At 37.7% G+C, this 19,771-nt stretch overlaps 2 protein-coding genes across 4 annotated transcripts in view; one reads left to right on the plus strand and one right to left on the minus strand.

Annotated features, from left to right (window-relative positions):
- The window catches only part of LOC105466440 (olfactory receptor 4S1), an 88,763-nt gene that overhangs the window by 58,642 nt on the left and 10,350 nt on the right, over positions 1-19,771 (plus strand). The window lies entirely within an intron of this gene.
- LOC105466437 (olfactory receptor 4C12-like) lies at positions 12,337-13,363 on the minus strand. Its single transcript, XM_011715414.2, has one exon. The coding sequence runs from the start codon at positions 13,259-13,261 to the stop codon at positions 12,350-12,352; it is 912 nt and encodes a 303-aa protein (XP_011713716.1). The 5' UTR covers positions 13,262-13,363; the 3' UTR covers positions 12,337-12,349.

Below are 19,771 nucleotides of genomic sequence, written 5' to 3' on the forward strand. Positions count from 1 at the left end.
TGACATCACTCCCTTTGTGCATTTTTAATTGAGTTGCTTGTCTTTTTATTTTTGAGATGTAAAGAATTCTTTACATATTTTTATACAAGATCCTTATCAAATATATGATTTGGAAGTATTTTCTCCCATTTTGTGAATTGACTTTGACTTTCCAGATAGTTTCCTTTGAGGCACAAAAGTTTTAAATTTTGATAAAGTTCAATTTGTCTATTTTTTATTTGTTGCTTGTTTGTGGCTGTATTTAAGAAACCATTGTCTAATCCCGAGATCATGATGATTTACCCCTGTTTTCCTCTAATAGTTAAATGGTTTTAGATTTTACATTGGATCTTTGATTCATTTTGGATTAATTTTTGTATATGGCAAGAGAAAGGGATCCAAATTTATTCTTTTGTGTTTGGGTATCCAGTTGTCCCAGTATCATTTGCTGAAGAGAAAATTAATTTTCTACTAAATGTTCTTGACTACTATTATACTATTATTGTCACCTTAGTTACATTAAGTCTTCCATCTATGAACAGTAGATGGGTTTCTGTTTAATTTGGTCTTTGTCTTACTTCCTTTGTGCTGCTGTAACAAAATATCACAGACTAATTTATAAAAAATGGTGGTTTAAAATAGCATTGAATCTATAAATTGCTTTGGGCAGTATGACCATTTTAATGATATTGACTATTCTTATCCATGAGCATGGAATGTTTTTCCATTTGTTTGTGTCATGTCTGATTTCTTTGAGCAGTGGTTTGTAGTTCTGCATGCAGAGATCTTTCACCTCCCTAGTTAGCTATATTTCTAGGTATTTTATTTTTTTGTGGCAATTGTGAATCAGTTTGTTCATGATTTGGCTCTCAGTTTGACTGTTGTTGATGTATAGGAATGCTAGTGATTTTTGCATATTGATTTTTGTTGCTTGTTTTTGTGTTGAGACAGAGTCTCACTCTGTTGCCCAAGCTGGAGTGCGCTGGCATGATCTTGGTTCACTGCACCCTCTGCCTCCCAGGGTCAAACAATTCTCCTGCCTCAGCCTCCTGAGTAGCTGGGATTGCAGGCACCTGCCACCATGCCTAGCTAATTTTTATTTTCAGTAGAGAAGGGGTTTCTCCATGTTGAGCAGGTTGGTCTTGAACTCTTGACCTCAGGTGATCCGCTTGCCTTGGCCTCCCAAAGTGCTGGGATTACAGGTGTGAGCCACCATGCCCAGCCTTGCACATTGGTTTTGTATCCTGAGACTTTGCTGAAGTTATTTATCAGCTTATTGATTTGTGTATGTTGCTTACTCAGCAATCCCATTACTGGATGTGCTTTTGGACTGAGATGATGAGATTTTCTAGATATAGGATTACATCATCTGCAAACAGGCATAGTTTGACTTCCTCTCTTCCTATTTGAATGCCTTTATTTCTTTCTCATTCCTGATTGCCCTGGTCAGAACTTCCAATACTAGGCTGAATATGAGTGGTGAGAGAGGGCATCCTTGTCTTGTGCTTCCAGTTTTTGCCCATTCAGTATGATGTTGGCTGTGGGTCTGTCACATATGGCTCTTATTATTTTGAAGTACATTGCTTCAATACCTAGTTTATTGGGAGCTGTTAATATAAATTGATGTTGAATTTTATTGAAAGCCTTTCCTGCATATATTGAGATAATCATGCGTTTTTTTCTTTAGTTCTGTTTATGTAATTATATTTATTGATGTGTATATGTTGAACCAACCTTGCATCCCAAGGATGAAGCCTACTTGATCATGGTGGATAAGCTTTTGATATGCTCCTGGATTCAGTTTGCCAGTATTTATGACTCAGTTTAGATTAGAGACTGGTCTGTGTTTATCCAATGTCTATGTGCTTTCTACTGAGCTGTCTTTGCTTATATGTAGGTGAATCAGTTGTAACCGGGGTTTTTTACTGGCTTGATGCATTTTGACTTTTCTACCCATGTAATTTACAGCTAATTGAGAGTGACAACGAAGTCATCTTGTGCACTTGAAGCTGCCTTGGGAAAACTGCGGTTGATTAGATTTAGTTCAACACAGGGTGGAACTACAAATGTATGAACTACAGTGCCAACAGTGGGGTCACATAGATTCCCTGCTCGTTGTTCAAATGACACAGTTGAGCTCAATTCCTAAATTTATGAGCCATCTAAAGCCCTTACTTTCCTATCTAATCTAGGCTTTGAACAATAGTTTTTGCTTCAAATTCAATATTATTTCCTGACGATAATCTTTGAATGCTCCACCTCATCCCAGTTTAAGCCATATCCTCATTACACAGATGTGTAGTGCTGTGTCCTTTTTGATAGTCCTTATCACTCTTTTCTTTTTCATAGTTATATTCTTTCATTGTGAGGGCAGACACAATTTCTGGGCTGTTGAGACAGGCACATTTAAACATCAGTTGTGCCACTTACTCTTTTTGCTCTTGTATATTTACTGAGACTCATAGTGCCTCAATTTTCTTATCTGTAAAATAGGAATAATAATAGTACCCATCATAAAGGGTACCCCATATAATATGTCTAATATAGGGGTTGGTATTTAGCACTCAAGAATTTGTACCGTCATTATTATTGAACAACATTGTGCCTCATACATTTTTGATGTTGAATGAACCTTTGTTGAAAAATAAAAAAGAAATAGAGCATTCATGTTCTGACTGAAGCCAGATGATGATCCTAGATGAATTCCAACCCTTGTCAGAAATGTTTCACTGGCAAGAAGTATAGTTGAAAGAAGAGATAAGCATCTAGTTGCCATTTCGGCAAAGGCCAGTGAAATTAATTGCTCTTTCCTTGAGTAAATTGCTCTTCCCTTGAGTAAACAGCACAGATGTGAGTTTCCCACCTGAATGACACTGGTGTCTCTATATTGTGAGAACTGAAGGAAGTCGAGGAGGGTGCAGCTGTGAAGATTTCTGGGCAGAGCTAATCACAAAGACATTGCATCTCCCTGACATACTTTGGGTCTTCAGATTGGTTCTACTGAAATTTTGGAAGAAGGAAGGCTGAATCCCAAGGACCAAACTATGTGGCTAAGCACTGAGCATTGATGCTCTGAAAAAATACTTGGAAGAATTGGCTACAGGAGATTTCTCATCCAGGAGACCTTTAATCAACTTCTGTCTTGGTAATTGGATTTGTTTTTCTAGTTTTAACAATGGCAGTCTAGTTCTTATGTCCATATCAAGGCTTTCAGATCAGATTCTACTTAAAAATTATAATGCCTCTAAGATTTCTGTGAGTTCCATAGAGGTGTAAAGGGGCTAGAGCTACTGAAATCATCCCACTCTTTCCCAAATCCAAATTCCATTTAAGCACAAAATGAATGTGTTTACTATCTGTGATAATTTATTATCTGAACAAGTTCAGGCCAGAGTGAGGAGTCCTAGACACATGTAAAATTGATATGTAGGAGAAACACAGTTTTTCTTCTGTTAAAGTTTACTTAACAGGTGGTGGGCGCCTGTAGTCCCAGCTACTCGGGAGGCTGAGGCAGGAGAATGGCGTGAACCCAGGAGGCAGAGCTTGCAGTGAGCTGAGATCCGGCCACTGCACTCCAGCCTGGGCGACAGAGCAAGACTCTGTCTCAAAAAAAAAAAAAAAAAAAAAAAAAAAAGGAAAATTGGCTAGCCATAAGTAGAAAGCTGAAACTGGATCCTTTCCTTACTCTTTATATGAAAATTAATTCAAGATGGATTAGAGACTTAAATGTTAAACCTAAAACCATAAAAACCCTAGAAGAAACCCTAGGGAATACCATTCAGGACATAGGCATGGGCAAGGACTTCATGTCTAAAACAACAAAAGCAATGGCAACAAAAGCCAAAATCCACAAATGAGATCTAATTAAACTAAAGAGCTTCTGCACAGCAAAAGAAACTACCATCAGAGTGAACAGGGAACCTACAGAATGGGAGAAAATTTTTTGCAATCTACTCATCTGACAAAGGGCTAATATCCAGAACCTATAAAGAACTCAATCAAATTTACAAGAAATAAACAAACAACCCCATCAAAAAGTGGGCAAAGGATATGAATAGACACTTCTCAAAAGAAGACGTTCATACAGCCAACAGACACATGAAAAAATGCTCATCATAACTCACCATCAGAGAAATGCAAATCAAAACCACAATGAGATACCATCTCACACCAGTTAGAATGGCAATCATTAAAAAATCAGGAAACAACAGGTGCTGGAGAGGATGTGGAGAAATAGGAACACTTTTACACTGTTGGTGGGACTGTAAACTAGTTCAACCATTGTGGAAAACAGTGTGGCAATTCCTCAAGGACCTAGAACTAGAAATACCTTTTGACCCAGCCATCCCATTACTGGGGATATACCCAAAGGATTATAAGTCATGCTGCTATAAAGACACATGCACACGTATGTTTATTGCAGCACTGTTCACAATAGCAAAGACTTGGAAGCAACCCAAATGTCCATCAGTGACAGACTGGATTAAGAAAATGTGGCACATATACACCACAGAATACTATGCAGCCATACAAAATGATGAGTTCATGTCCCTTGTTAGGGACATGGATGCAGCTGGAAACCATCATTCTCAGCAAACTATCACAAGAACAGAAAACCAAATACCACATGTTTTCACTCATAGGTGGGAATTTAACAATGAGAACACTTGGACACAGGAAGGGGAGCGTCACACACCGGGGCCTATTGTGGGGAGGGGGTAAGGGGGAGGGATAGCATTAGGAGATATACCTAATGTAAATGATGAGTTAATGGGTGCAGCACACCAACGTGGCACATATATATATATGTAACAAACCTGCACGTTGTGCACATGTACCCTAGAACTTAAAGTATAATAAAAAATAATAATAGAAAGAAAATAGTACCTTGTAGATATATCTGTACTTACATGTTTATTGAAGCATTATTCACAAGAACCACCATATGGAAAAAACCCTAATGTTTCTCAACAGATGACTAGATTTTTAAAAAGCATAATAAAATATGAATAATGTGAATATTATTATTAAAATATATTATTAATTATATTAACATAGTATATTACTATATTGATAATTCTAATATGTTTATTATATTAATGTAAGGGGATGTTAATATAATTATATATTAATATATCAGTAATATGAATATATAATTGTTATACTTATAATAATCATAGTCTTCATATAAAAATGAATATTCATATATATGAATATTATTTCAATTTTAAAAACAAGGAGATCCTGCCATTTGCAATAATATGAATGAACATGGAAGACATTATGTTGAGTGAAATAAGCCAGACTCAGAAAGAAAAATACTGCATAATTTCTCCTATATGTGGAATATAAAAAAATAAAAATAAATAGCTGAATATGTAGAAACAGAATAAAACAACAGTGGTTACCAGAGGCAGAGGGTGGGGGAAATGGGAAGATACATAGGATGAATAAATCTAAAGATCTAAATAGAGTGTAGTATAAAAACTATAGTTAATAATATTGCATTGTATACTGCAAATTTTCTTTTTTTTTTAAATTTATTTATTATAATACTTTAAGTTGTAGGGTACATGTGCATAACGTGCAGGTTTGTTACATATGTATACTTGTGCCATGTTGGTGTGCTGCACCCATCAACTCGTCATTTACACGAGGTATAACTCCCAATGCAATACCTCCCCCTTCCCCCCTCCCCATGATAGGCCCCGGTGTGTGATGTTCCCCTTCCTGAGTCCAAGTGATCTCATTGTTCAGTTCCCACCTATGAATGAGAACATGCGGTGTTTGGTTTTCTGTTCTTGTGATAGTTTGCTAAGAATGATGGTTTCCAGCTGCATCCATGTCCCTACAAAGGACACAAACTCATCCTTTTTGATGGCTACATAGTATTCCATGGTGTATATGTGCCACATTTTCTTAATCCAATCTGTCACTGATGGACATTTGGGTTGATTCCACAATTCAACAGCCCTTCATGCTAAAAACTCTCAATAAATTCGGTATTGATGGAACGTACCTCAAAATAATAAGAGCTATTTATGACAAACCCACAGCCAATATCATACTGAATGGGCAAAAACTGGAAAAATTCCCTTTGAAAACTGGCACAAGACAGGGATGCCCTCTCTCACCACTCCTATTCAACATAGTGTTGGAAGTTCTGGCTAGGGCAATTAGGCAAGAGAAAGAAATCAAGGGTATTCAGTTAGGAAAAGAAGAAGTCAAATTGTCCCTGTTTGCAGATGACATGATTGTATATTTAGAAAACCCCATTGTCTCAGCCCAAAATCTCCTTAAGCTGATAAGCAACTTCAGCAAAGTCTCAGGATACAAAATGAATGTGCAAAAATCACAAGCATTCTTATACACCAGTAACAGACAAACAGAGAGCCAAATCAGGAATGAACTTCCATTCACAATTGCTTCAAAGAGAATCAAATACCTAGGAATCCAACTTACAAGGGATGTAAAGGACCTCTTCAAGGAGAACTACAAACCACTGCTCAGTGAAATAAAAGAGGACACAAACAAATGGAAGAACATACCATGCTCATGGATAGGAAGAATCAATATCGTGAAAATGGCCATACTGCCCAAGGTAATTTATAGATTCAATGCCATCCCCATCAAGCTACCAATGAGTTTCTTCACAGAATTGGAAAAAACTGCTTTAAAGTTCATATGGAACCAAAAAAGAGCCCGCATCTCCAAGACAATCCTAAGTCAAAAGAACAAAGCTGGAGGCATCACGCTACCTGACTTCAAACTCTACTACAAGGCTACAGTAACCAAAACAGCATGGTACTGGTACCAAAACAGAGATATAGAACAATGGAACAGAACAGAGTCCTCAGAAATAATACCACACATCTACAGCCATCTGATCTTTGACATACCTGAGAGAAACAAGAAATGGGGAAAGGATTCCCTATTTAATAAATGGTGCTGGGAAAATTGGCTAGCCATAAGTAGAAAGCTGAAACTGGATCCTTTCCTTACTCCTTATACGAAAATTAATTCAAGATGGATTAGAGACTTAAATGTTAGACCTAATACCATAAAAATCCTAGAGGAAAACCTAGGTAGTACCATTCAGGACATAGGCATGGGCAAAGACTTCATGTCTAAAACACCAAAAGCAAGGGCAGCAAAAGCCAAAATTGACAAATGGGATCTCATTAAACTAAAGAGCTTCTGCACAGCAAAAGAAACTACCATCAGAGTGAACAGGCAACCTACAGAATGGGAGAAAATTTTTGCAATCTACTCATCTGACAAAGGGCTAATATCCAGAACCTACAAAGAACTCAAACAAATTTACAAGAAAAAAACAAACAACCCCATCAAAAAGTGGGCAAAGGATATGAACAGACATTTCTCAAAAGAAGACATTCATACAGCCAACAGACACATGAAAAAATGCTCATCATCACTGGCCATCAGAGAAATGCAAATCAAAACCACAATGAGATACCATCTCACACCAGTTAGAATGGCGATCATTAAAAAGTCAGGAAACAACAGGTGCTGGAGAGGATGTGGAGAAATAGGAACACTTTTACACTGTTGGTGGGATTGTAAACTAGTTCAACCATTATGGAAAACAGTATGGCGATTCCTCAAGGATCTAGAACTAGATGTACCATATGACCCAGCCATCCCATTACTGGGTATATACCCAAAGGATAATAAATTATGCTGCTATAAAGACACATGCACACGTATGTTTATTGCAGCACTATTCACAATAGTATACTGCAAATTTTCTAACAGAATAGAGGTTTTGGGTCCTCTTACCAAAAAAAAAAAAAAAAAAAAAAATTTAAGACGCAAAAAGATAACCATGTGAGATGATGGATATGTAAAAGTACATACCTGTAGTAATAGTTTCACCATGTACATGTATATCAAAACATTATGTTGTATGACTTAAATGTATACAAAAAAATAGAAATATTATGTAAAAATGAAAGTAAAGTAAGAGAAGCACTTTTTCAATTGAGGGAATCTTCCATTAATAAGCATCTCAAATTAAGGTAGAAGAGCTGCTTGAGATTTGCTACCAAATCATATGCTATACAATGCTAGTCCCAGAAGGTTAGACACGTGACTTGAGAGATACGAACCAGGAGCCTCCGTGCAAGTCTTTGAGTTGGAAATTAGTTATCTGAGGCTGGGTTCTGACTATGTCAACAAAGTCGAAGTGATTCTGCGGTCAGAAACAGAGCAGCACCTGTGGAGATGTGCCCATGGCAGCATAACCATGGTATCAGAGGGGCAGCAGCTCCTTTGTAGCACCTGTCCCAACAGATGTGCTTCTGCAAGTTATTCCTGGTCATTCATGTCAGACTCTGTCATTCTAACCCTTCCAAATGGTCTTTAAACAACTTAATTGCATATAACAAATCCCTTTACTTAAACTAGCTACAGATAATTCTGTGTCATCACCTAAGAAGCGTGGTTGATATACTAAACTGATCTAAAATTCTCTATTTCAATTTGTCACCAAGAATGGAAAGCCATCAATTGCAGAAGCATTCTTGTTAGCAAGGGTCCCTTTGAAAACTACATTTGCTCATAACAGCCCATTCTTGACACAGAATAGGCTTGACATAGAATAAATGCATGGGCATTTCTTGTGCTGGAAATGCCATAGTGAACAAAACAGTCAATACGTCTACTTTCGTGGATTTTAATTCTAACTGGAAAAAATGGACCAAAAAAAAACAATTAAATCTGACAATTGCATGGTGAAAATGTTGTAGATAAAATATAACAAAGTAATGTGATAGAAGATAACTCAAAGAGATAGAGAATGCCTTTACACGGATGGATCTAGAAGACCTCTAAGGAGGACAAATTGAACTGCAGACTGAGTGATGACAAGGACACAGCCATGTGAAGCTCTGGAAGATGAGCATTTGGGGAATAAAGAAGAGCTAGTACAAGGGCCCGAGGGCAAGAATGAGGTCACTACAGCTGGAGCACAGTGAACAAGTGAGAGAGTGGTGCTGGATGAGATTAGATACATGTTTGAGTGGGAAACAATTGTACAGACTCTGACAAGGTGTGAAAACATCAATTACAATTGGTGAAATAGCTTTCCTTTTACCAATCAACCTAGCTCAACTTCACCAAGTGAATTTTTTACATGGGAAAAAACAGAAATTAATTTTAAAACAATAGTCACACAGAGGCAAAATGGAGATCAATGTCGTTGACTACACCAAAAAGTTCATCAAAAACAGCAACTGCCAGAGGCACACACAAAGGTTTCTGGGAAAAGTGGTTGCTTGGATGCATATGCTTGATTTTGCTTCATCCTGATTTTAATTAGAGATGAATTAATTATAATATGATAAATTTAGTTGGTGATATTAAGGTCAAAAGAGAAGAGAGAAATTGAAGACAAGAGTTGCATCAGGTCAGATAATATTCCCCCTCAACATACATAAATTTCTCTCTACTGTTTTACTTATGACTTTCAGTTCATTGTTCCTCACCCTGATAGGTTAAACACTAAATTCTTGCACTAAAATCTTTTTCACACCCATTCTGAAGGAACCCCCACCCTGTCTTCTGAGTTGCTCTCGATCACGTCACAGGTTTCACCTTTTTAAGCCCTTTTCACTCTAAATTTATTCTTTCTTAAAAATGTTTATTTATTGCTCCTTGACCTGACTAGAATTTTTCTTTATTCAAATGTGTGTCATTTTTCTGTTATATACCATACTGCCTAAAAGTGTAAGTTCTAAAGCAAAACTACATGAGTTCAAATCCTACCTCGGGTATTTGCTACCTCTGTGACTAAAGTAATTTATTTAAATTTTCCCAGCTTCATCCAATTGTATTAGAAATCAAGAAAAACAGTATCTATTTCATAAGGCTCTTGTGCAGATTAACAAGACAATGACTTTCTAGCATGAACCACGTTGTAGTAAATACTAATAAACTTTACTAAAATTTTTGATTATTATGCTATAACTTTCTTGTTTGTCTTAAGGATTCTATTAAATTTTATGTCTTCTTTAGCCTGATTTTGATTTTGGAGACATTCAGACTTTTTTTCCCCCAGTTCTAGGGTACATGTGCACAACGTGCAGGCTTGTTACATAGGTATACATGTGCCATGTTGGTTTGCTGCACCCATCAATTCGTCATTTACATTAGGTATTTCTCCTAATGCTATCCATCCCCCTGACCCCACACTCCATGACAGGCCCTGGGGTGTGATATTCCCCGTCCTGTGTCCAAGTGTTCTCATTGTTCAATTCCCACCTATGAGTGGGAACATGCGGTGTTTGGTTTTCTGTCCTTGTGATAGTTGGCTCAGAATGATGGTTCCCAGCTGCATCCATGTCCCTGCAAAGGACATGCACTCATCCTTTTTTATAGCTTCATAGTATTCCATGATGTATATGTGCCACATTTTCTTAATCCAGTCTATCATTGATGGACATTTGGGTTGGTTCCAAGTCTTTGCTATTGTGAATAGTGCCACAATAAACATACATGTGCATGTGTCTTTACAGTAGCATGACTTATAATCCTTTAGGTATATACCCAGTAATGAGATGGCTGGGTCAAATGGTATTTCTAGTTCTAGATCCTTGAGGAATTGCCACACTGTCTTCCACAATGGTTGAACTAGTTTACACTCCCACCAACAGTGTAAAAGCATTCCCATTTGTCCACATCCCCTCCAGCATCTGTTGTTTCCTGACTTTTTAATGATCACCTTTCTAACTGGTGTAAGATGGTATTTGTTGTGGTTTTGATTTGCACTTCTCTGATGACCACTGATGATGAGCATTTTTTCATGGGTCTGTTGGCTGCAAAAAGAGACATTCAGACTTCTAAGGTGAATTGTTCAGGCTTAATCTCATCCATCCTGCATTAATTTTGGGAGGTTTACGCTCAGGAATCAGAAAGTTCCTCATGACTTCCTAATATAATACCTACACACAGTTGAATATCTATAAATCATGTAGTTTTTTTCCAAAGCAGACAGAAATAAAACACTGATGATGAAGGCAACAAAAACAGTGACATTTATTAAGCATCCACTGAGTGACAAATACTATCCTAGACACTTTGCACATAGTGTCTCATCTAAGGCTTAAAATAACCCTATGAAATATGTACTACCATTTCATTGTACATATAAACAAAGATTAAAATAAGATATTGAGAGATGTGAAATACATACAATGTTACGTGAACTAGTGAGATAGAGTTCCATCCTAGCTCTATTGACACCACAGTCAAATTCTTCCACATCATCCAAAACTCTGCTGTTAACAGGACTTCCAGAGGTTAAAGAATCACCCTAAAAGTCAATCATGCCTTTGCCTGAAGTCCAAGGAAACAGTGATATGACATAATATTGGCCACACGTGAAGGTGTCTTTTCCATCTAAGGAGACGAGGACCAGGGCGAGACCCATAAAGATCCCGATCCAGAAAAAAACAAACATCCTGCTAGTTCTGAAGGAGACATAAGGCAAAATTGGCCCCAAATGGAAGTTGGGTCAGCACTAGTCAATATGTTTGGCTTTTAAAAAATACTTTTAGGCTGACTCCTATAATCCCAGCACTTTGGAAGGCCTAGGTGGGCAGGTCACTTGAGCCCAGGAGTTCCACACTAGCCTAGGCAAGATGGTGAAACCTCATCTCTACTAAAAACACAAAAATAAGTCAGCTGTGGTGGCTCATGCCTATAGCCCCAGCTACTCGGGAGGCTGAGGTGAGAAGATGGCTTGAGCCTGGGAAGTCGAGGCTGCAGTGAGCTGAGATCATGCCACTGCATCCCAGCCTGGGTGACAAGGCAAGATCTTGTCTCAAAAAAAACAAAAAACACTTTTGCAATATTTACCATTCATATTGTTATAAACACTTAACAAATACTAACCATTTTAAATGTCTCAACAACATTTTGAGAGAGATACTATCATTAATATTTTTACAAATGAAGAAAATGTGAGAATAAACAAGTTAAATAACTTTCCTAGGTCACAGTCAAACCCGGGAAACTGACTCTAGAATCTGTTCTTACCTCTGCAGCATACTACCTTTTCTGAATAAATTTCTCACTTTATTTTGTCTATCCATACTCTAATTGCCTGTTTTGTTGATTTCAGATTCATAATAAAGTCACTCTTTGGTCCTTGAAACAGGGTTTGTCATGATAGAATTAGACTGACAAACGGATCAGCCTCAAGGACCAAAAGACAAAGGGCCAAAGGAGATTAGAAAACCAGGAGGAGAGAAATACAGTAATGAGCATGTTAGGAGGTGCTCCAGCTCCCAAAAATCTTATAGACTTCAGTCAGATCAGAGTATTCCATATCACAGCAGTGGCAGAGAAATTACATATTAACCATGAGCATCTTCATAGCATTTTTCACCTCTGCATTTCTAAGGGTGTAGATTAAAGGGTTTAACATAGGAGTTATCATGGTATAAAACACAGCTACCGCTTTGTCAATGGAGAAGGTGGTTGCTGGACGTAGATACACAAATATGCAGGGCACAAAGAACAAGATGACTACAGTGATATGAGATACACAGGTGGAGAGGGCTTTGCGCCTCCCCTCCAAGCTGTGAGATTTCAGATTATATAGGATGACCACATAAGACACAATCAAGAGGAGAAAGTTCAACAGGCAGACAAATCCACTGTTGCCAGCAACAAAGAGACCAAGGGTATAAGTGTCCATGCAGACGAGTTTCAACAGAGGGATCAAGTCACACATGAAGTGATCTATGATGTTTGGGCCACAGAAGGGTAGCCAGACTGTGAAGAGGATCTGAATTGTTGCGTGAACAAAGCCTCCAACCCAGGCTGCTCCCACAAGGAATCTACACACCTGTTGGTTCATGATGGTCATGTAGTGCAGGGGTTTACAAATGGCCACATAGCGGTCATAGGCCATCACCGTGAGAAGCACAATCTCAGCAGAACCAAAAAGATGCCCAGCAAAGACTTGAGTCATGCACCCCCTAAAAGTAATGGTTTTTTTCACAGAAAGAGTATCAGCTAGCATTTTGGGGGTCATGCATGAAGAACAGCAGCCATCCATGAGGGATAAGTAAAACAGGAAAAAGTACATGGGGGATGCCAGTGACCTGCTGGTGCTAATGGTAAGGATGATGAGCAGGTTGCCTGCCAAGGTGACCGAGTAGACAATCAAAAACACAACAAATGAAAATTTCTGAAGCTCCATATTTCGAGTCAAGCCCAGGAGAATAAACTCAGTCACATTATTCATCCTCATCATCAGCTGTGTTCAGGTGACAGGTGACTGCTCTGAAAAATAAGTCATATTCATCCTCAACAATAAGGCTTTCACTTAGTGAATAAATATATCTTTGATGTCATATGTTTTCTAGCTTTACAATAAGTAAAAACAAACACAAAACCATGTCAATTGTTTATTTGTTTCTATTTGACATTTGACAATGTAAGTATTAATAGTATGCATTTTCTTCTTTATAATTTTCTGGTTTGTTTTTAATTTTCTACAGTAAAAATGTGTAACTTTTACAATCAGAAAATAAAAATAAAAATACAAAATGTCAAGTTTCAAGAGCCATTCCATGATGTGGCCATATGTGTAACCCATTTACGGGTACACCAAGATGGATATACTTCACCTGACAACGGGTGCACATACTTAGCAGAGAAAATTCCAATTTGCTCTGCCAATTTTAAGTCATACAAAAAGACCAAGCACATAGAGAACTTCTTTCTTTCCTGAGCCATCCCTTTTTCCATGTTGCCTATCTGGAAGCTTCTTGGTGTCCTCAAGGCTGAAAATGGTGCTGCTACAAGGTGCTGCTACAAGGCTGAAAATGGTGCTGTGTTCAACACTATGGGTTCTTGGAGCAAAAGTCTTGCCCTACTACAACCTAGTCATATTAATTTTTGTATCCCTAGGGCTGGCAAAAACATAAACACTCATAAAGCATTAACTGAGAGAGAGAAGAAAAAAAAAAGAGTAGGAGAGAAAAATAAGGGGAAATTAGAAATGTATAAAAGACTAAAGAAAGAGAAACGGACCTAAAATCCAAATATATTGTTTACAGTCCTGAATCCATAACTACTGTTAACTAAATAATATTAATGGATTTTATGTATCTGTGCTTCAATGTTTTTCATCTGCCAAAAAGGAGGACTAAATATACATTTCAGGCTTGTTGTGAAAAATGACATAATTTTAAACTTACTATTATTGTTGTTATATGATTTTATTGATTCATGGAAGTATCACTGAAAAAAACTTTAAAATTCGTTTCTTAAATCTCCAAAAGTCAAACATTCTGAAAACTTAAGCTAACCAAGTGAAGACAAACAGAACAAGGAAAACAAGAATAAATATCAAAAAACTCAGCAGATTAAAAAAGAAGACAATACAGCAAGCTATTAAAATAATATTTAACATGATGATTTCATAATTCTTTACTTCCTACTTGTTTGTGGGATTTATAACCTATTTTTTCCATAAATTAATTAACTAGTTAAATCCATTTTTCAATACAGAGAAAACTTACTCCTTCCAAAATTGACTCTTATGACTGAGTGTGAGGATTTCCAGGAAACATTAAACCCATTTCACTATTAAAATAAATGCTTTGAGGATGCATTTTCATATCTACAATGATGACCAATATTAGATATTATAAAGCATTTACAGAAAAAGGGTGTGGGGAGAGGAAGTAAGAGGGAGAGAAGGGAAGAAAAAAGGGAGAAGGAGACAGGACAGAAACAGAGATGGAGAAGAAGAAAAGGAGAGGAAGGAGGAGAGAGAGAAAGAAGGAATAGGATGAGGAGAAAAGCTGAAACCAATAAAAAAGAGGAAAGAACAAAAGAAAGAGGAGGGGCCATGCAAGGTGGCTCACACCCTATAATCCCAACACTTTGGGAGGCTAAGGCAGGTGGATCACTTGAGATTATGAGTTTGAAACCAGCCTGACCAACATGGTGAAACCCCATCTCTATTAAAAATACAAAAATTAGCTGGGCATGGTGGCACACGCCTGTAATCACAGCTACTCGGGAGGCTGAGGCAGGAGAATCTCTTGAAACCAGAAGGCAGAGGTTACAGTGAGCCAAGATCATGCCACTGTGCTTCAGCCTGGATGACAAAGCAAGACTCTGTCTCAGAAAAAAAAGAAGAGAAAGATGGACATATACACAGTCACCTAAGAATGATTGTTTATTGAATAGGTATGGTGTAACATTTCAAACAAGTGTTGTACTTGAAACCTAAACTTTTTATCAAACTCACTTGCTGATTGTCACCCTTAAGCTCAACAAGGGCCTACGTACAATTATATAAGTCACAAGTTGTTCTTACAAACTTTTCAGGAAAAGTTTACACAACTCACTATTAAGGGCTATAAACTATTGACTTGTCATCAATTAATGTTTTGCAAACTCAACAATACTTAATCAGGGTTTTCTTCAATTTAGTGTGTGTGCAATTAATGGTCATGTTAATTTACCATAAACTTACTGCAAATTTGTTTATATATATATATATATATATATATATATATATATATATATATATATAGTGTTTCCAGAAGAAAAAAAAAAACCGGAAGTAAACCTTAACAGAAGAAAAACTGTACTTCTCCTACATACCAATTTTACATGTGTCTAGGACTCCTCACTCTGGCCTGAACTTGTTCAGATAATAAATTATCACAGATAGTAAACACATTCATTTTGTGCTAAAATGGAATTTGGATTTGGGAAAGAGTGGGATGATTTCAGTAGCTCTAGCCCCTTTACACCTCTATGGAACTCACAGAAATCTTAGAGGCATTATAATTTTTAAGTAGAATCTGATCTGAAAGCCTTGATATGGACATAAGAACTAGACTGCCATTGTTAAAACTAGAAAAACAAATCCAATTACCAAGACAGAAGTTGATTAAAGGTATCCTGGATGAGAAATCTCCTGTAGCCAATTCTTCCAAGTATTTTTTCAGAGCATCAATGCTCAGTGCTTAGCCACATAGTTTGGTCCTTGGGATTCAGCCTTCCTTCTTCCAAAATTTCAGTAGAACCAATCTGAAGACCCAAAGTATGTCAGGGAGATGCAATGCTTTGTGATTAGCTCTGCCCAGAAATCTTCACAGCTGCACCCTCCTCGACTTCCTTCAGTTCTCACAATATAGAGACACCAGTGTCATTCAGGTGGGAAACTCACATCTGTGCTGTTTACTCAAGGGAAGAGCAATTTACTCAAGGAAAGAGCAATTAATTTCACTGGCCTTTGCCGAAATGGCAACTAGATGCTTATCTCTTCTTTCAACTATACTTCTTGCCAGTGAAACATTTCTGACAAGGGTTAGAATTCATCTAGGATCATCATCTGGCTTCAGTAAGAACATGAATGCTTTATTTCTTTATTTTTCAACAAAGGTTCATTCAACATCAAAAATGTATGAGGCACAATGTTGTTCAATAATAATGACGGTACAAATTCTTGAGTGCTAAATACCAACCCCTATATTAGACATATTATATGGGGTACCCTTTATGATGGGTACTATTATTATTCCTATTTTACAGATAAGAAAATTGAGGCACTATGAGTCTCAGTAAATATACAAGAGCAAAAAGAGTAAGTGGCACAACTGATGTTTAAATGTGCCTGTCTCAACAGCCCAGAAATTGTGTCTGCCCTCACAATGAAAGAATATAACTATGAAAAAGAAAAGAGTGATAAGGACTATCAAAAAGGACACAGCACTACACATCTGTGTAATGAGGATATGGCTTAAACTGGGATGAGGTGGAGCATTCAAAGATTATCGTCAGGAAATAATATTGAATTTGAAGCAAAAACTATTGTTCAAAGCCTAGATTAGATAGGAAAGTAAGGGCTTTAGATGGCTCATAAATTTAGGAATTGAGATCAACTGTGTCATTTGAACAACGAGCAGGGAATCTATGTGACCCCATTGTTGGCACTGTAGTTCATACATTTGTAGTTCCACCCTGTGTTGAACTAAATCTAATCAACCGCAGTTTTCCCAAGGCAGCTTCAAGTGAACAAGAGTGACTTCGTTGTCACTCTCAATTAGCTGTAAATTACATGGGTAGAAAAGTCAAAATGCATCAAGCCAGTAAAAAACCCCGGTTACAACTGATTCACCTACATATAAGCAAAGACAGCTCAGTAGAAAGCACATAGACATTGGATAAACACAGACCAGTCTCTAATCTAAACTGAGTCATAAATACTGGCAAAGTGAATGCAGGAGCATATCAAAAAGCTTATCCACCATGATCAAGTAGGCTTCATCCTTGGGATGCAAGGTTGGTTCAACATATACACATCAATAAATATAATTACATAAACAGAACTAAAGAAAAAAATGCATGATTATCTCAATATGTGCAGGAAAGGCTTTCAATAAAATTCAACATCAATTTATATTAACAGCTCCCAATAAACTAGGTATTGAAGCAATGTACTTCAAAATAATAAAAGCCATATGTGACAGACCCACAGCCAACATCATACTGAATGGGCAAAAATCGGAAGCACAAGACAAGGATGCCCTCTCTCACCACTCATATTCAGCCTAGTATTGGAAGTTCTGACCAGGGCAATCAGGCATGAGAAAGAAATAAAGGCATTCAAATAGTAAGAGAGGAAGTCAAACTATGCCTGTTTGCAGATGACATAATCCTATATCTAGAAAATCTCATCATCTCAGTCCAAAAGCACATCCAGTAATGGGATTGCTGAGTAAGCAACATACACAAATCAATAAGCTGATAAATAACTTCAGCAAAGTCTCAGGATATAAAACCAATGTGCAAGACTGGGCACGGTGGCTCACATCTGTAATCCCAGCACTTTGGGAGGCCAAGGCAGGCGGATCACCTGAGGTCAAGAGTTCAAGACCAACCTGCTCAACATGGAAAAACCCCTTCTCTACTGAAAATAAAAATTAGCTAGGCATGGTGGCAGGTGCCTGCAATCCCAGCTACTCAGGAGGCTGAGACAGGAGAATTGTTTGACCCTGGGAGGCAGAGGGTGCAGTGAACCAAGATCATACCAGTGCACTCCAGCTTGGGCAACAGAGTGAGACTCTGTCTCAACACAAAAACAAACAAAAAAAAATCAATGTGCAAAAATCACTAGCATTCCTATACATCAACAACAGTCAAACTGAGAGCCAAATCATGAACAAACTCTGATTCACAATTGCCACAAAAAGAATAAAATACCTAGAAATAGAGCTAACTAGGGAGGTGAAAGATCTCTACACGCAGAACTACAAACCACTGCTCAAAGAAATCAGACATGACACAAACAAATGGAAAAACATTCCATGCTCATAGATAAGAATAGTCAATATCATTAACATGGCCATACTGCCCAAAGCAATTTATAGATTCAATGCTATTTTAAACCACCATTTTTTATAAATTTGTCTGTGATATTTTGTTACAGCAGCACAAAGGAAGTAAGACAAAGACCAAAATAAACAAAAACCCATCTACTGTTCATAGATGGAAGACTTAATATAATTAAAGTGACAATAATAGTAGTCAAGGACATTTAGTAGAAAATGAATTTTCTCTTCAGCAAATGATACTGGGACAACTGGATACCCAAACACAAAAGAATAAATTTGGATCCCTTTCTCTTGCTATATACAAAAATTAATCCCGAATGAATCAAAGATCCAATGTAAAATCTAAAACCATTTAACTATTAGAGGAAAACAGAGGGGTAAATCATCATGATCTTGGGATTAGACAATGGTTTCTTAAATACAGCGACAAGCAACAAATAAAAAATAGACAAATTGAACTTTATCAAAATTTAAAACTTTTGTGCCTCAAAGGAAACTATCTGGAAAGTCAAAGTCAATTCACAAAATGGGAGAAAATACTTCCAAATCATATATTTGATAAGGATCTTGTATAAAAATATTTAAAGAACTCTTTACATCTCAAAAATAAAAAGACAAGCAACTCAATTAAAAATGCACAAAGGGAGCGATGTCAAAGATAGAATAGGACGTTCCACATCACATTCCCTCACAGAAACACCAATATACATATCCCATCTGCACATGAAAATACCTTCACAAGAGTTCTAGATCACAGGTGAGAACTTACAGTACCCAAGTGGAATGCACAATCAAGAAAAGATGCGCTGAATGGGGGAAGAACAGCTTTGCTTTACCCAAGTCACCCATTCCCCAAGCCCATGCCGCACAAGGCTAAGAGATACCCTCTCTGTCCCAGGGCTCTCCTATGTGGAAAAGAAAAGTGAAGTGAGCTTTGGCTTCACTGCAGATGCCTATTCAGGCCTACACCGACAGTCTCACGTACAAGGCCTAATGCATGAACTTAAGCACCAGGCTTTCCCCAGAGCCAGAGCAGGTTCCCACAGACCCAGGCTCCTAAACCACCCAGCACTAGGCCAACTCTCTTAGACCAAGGCACAAAACCAGTCCTAATACCAATTAGGCCCTCACTAACTCAAAGCCAGGCTGGCACAAGTAGATAAGTCACCAGGGCTGCACCAGTGTCACACCACCCCTTCACACACTAAAGCTTCAGGCCAGCCTCTTTGCAAGGCCAGCTCATGTAGATACAGGAACCAGACCCACCCCACTGCCAGACTGGCCCCAGTTCCAGGTCTATTCTATGGTTAGACTGCTATGTGGATCTAGGTTCCAGGCCTGCCTCAGTACCAGGCCAGTCCTCATGAAAATAGGCTATCAGACCACCTCAGCACCAGGTCAGG

The sequence above is a fragment of the Macaca nemestrina genome, chromosome 12, assembly GCF_043159975.1.
Source record: "Macaca nemestrina isolate mMacNem1 chromosome 12, mMacNem.hap1, whole genome shotgun sequence".
NCBI classification, from domain to species: Eukaryota; Metazoa; Chordata; class Mammalia; order Primates; family Cercopithecidae; genus Macaca; species Macaca nemestrina.

Bases quoted from the DNA above. Each gene is read 5' to 3' on its own strand.
- LOC105466437 (XM_011715414.2), bottom strand. From the start codon at position 13,261: ATGATGAGGATGAATAATGTGACTGAGTTTATTCTCCTGGGCTTGACT.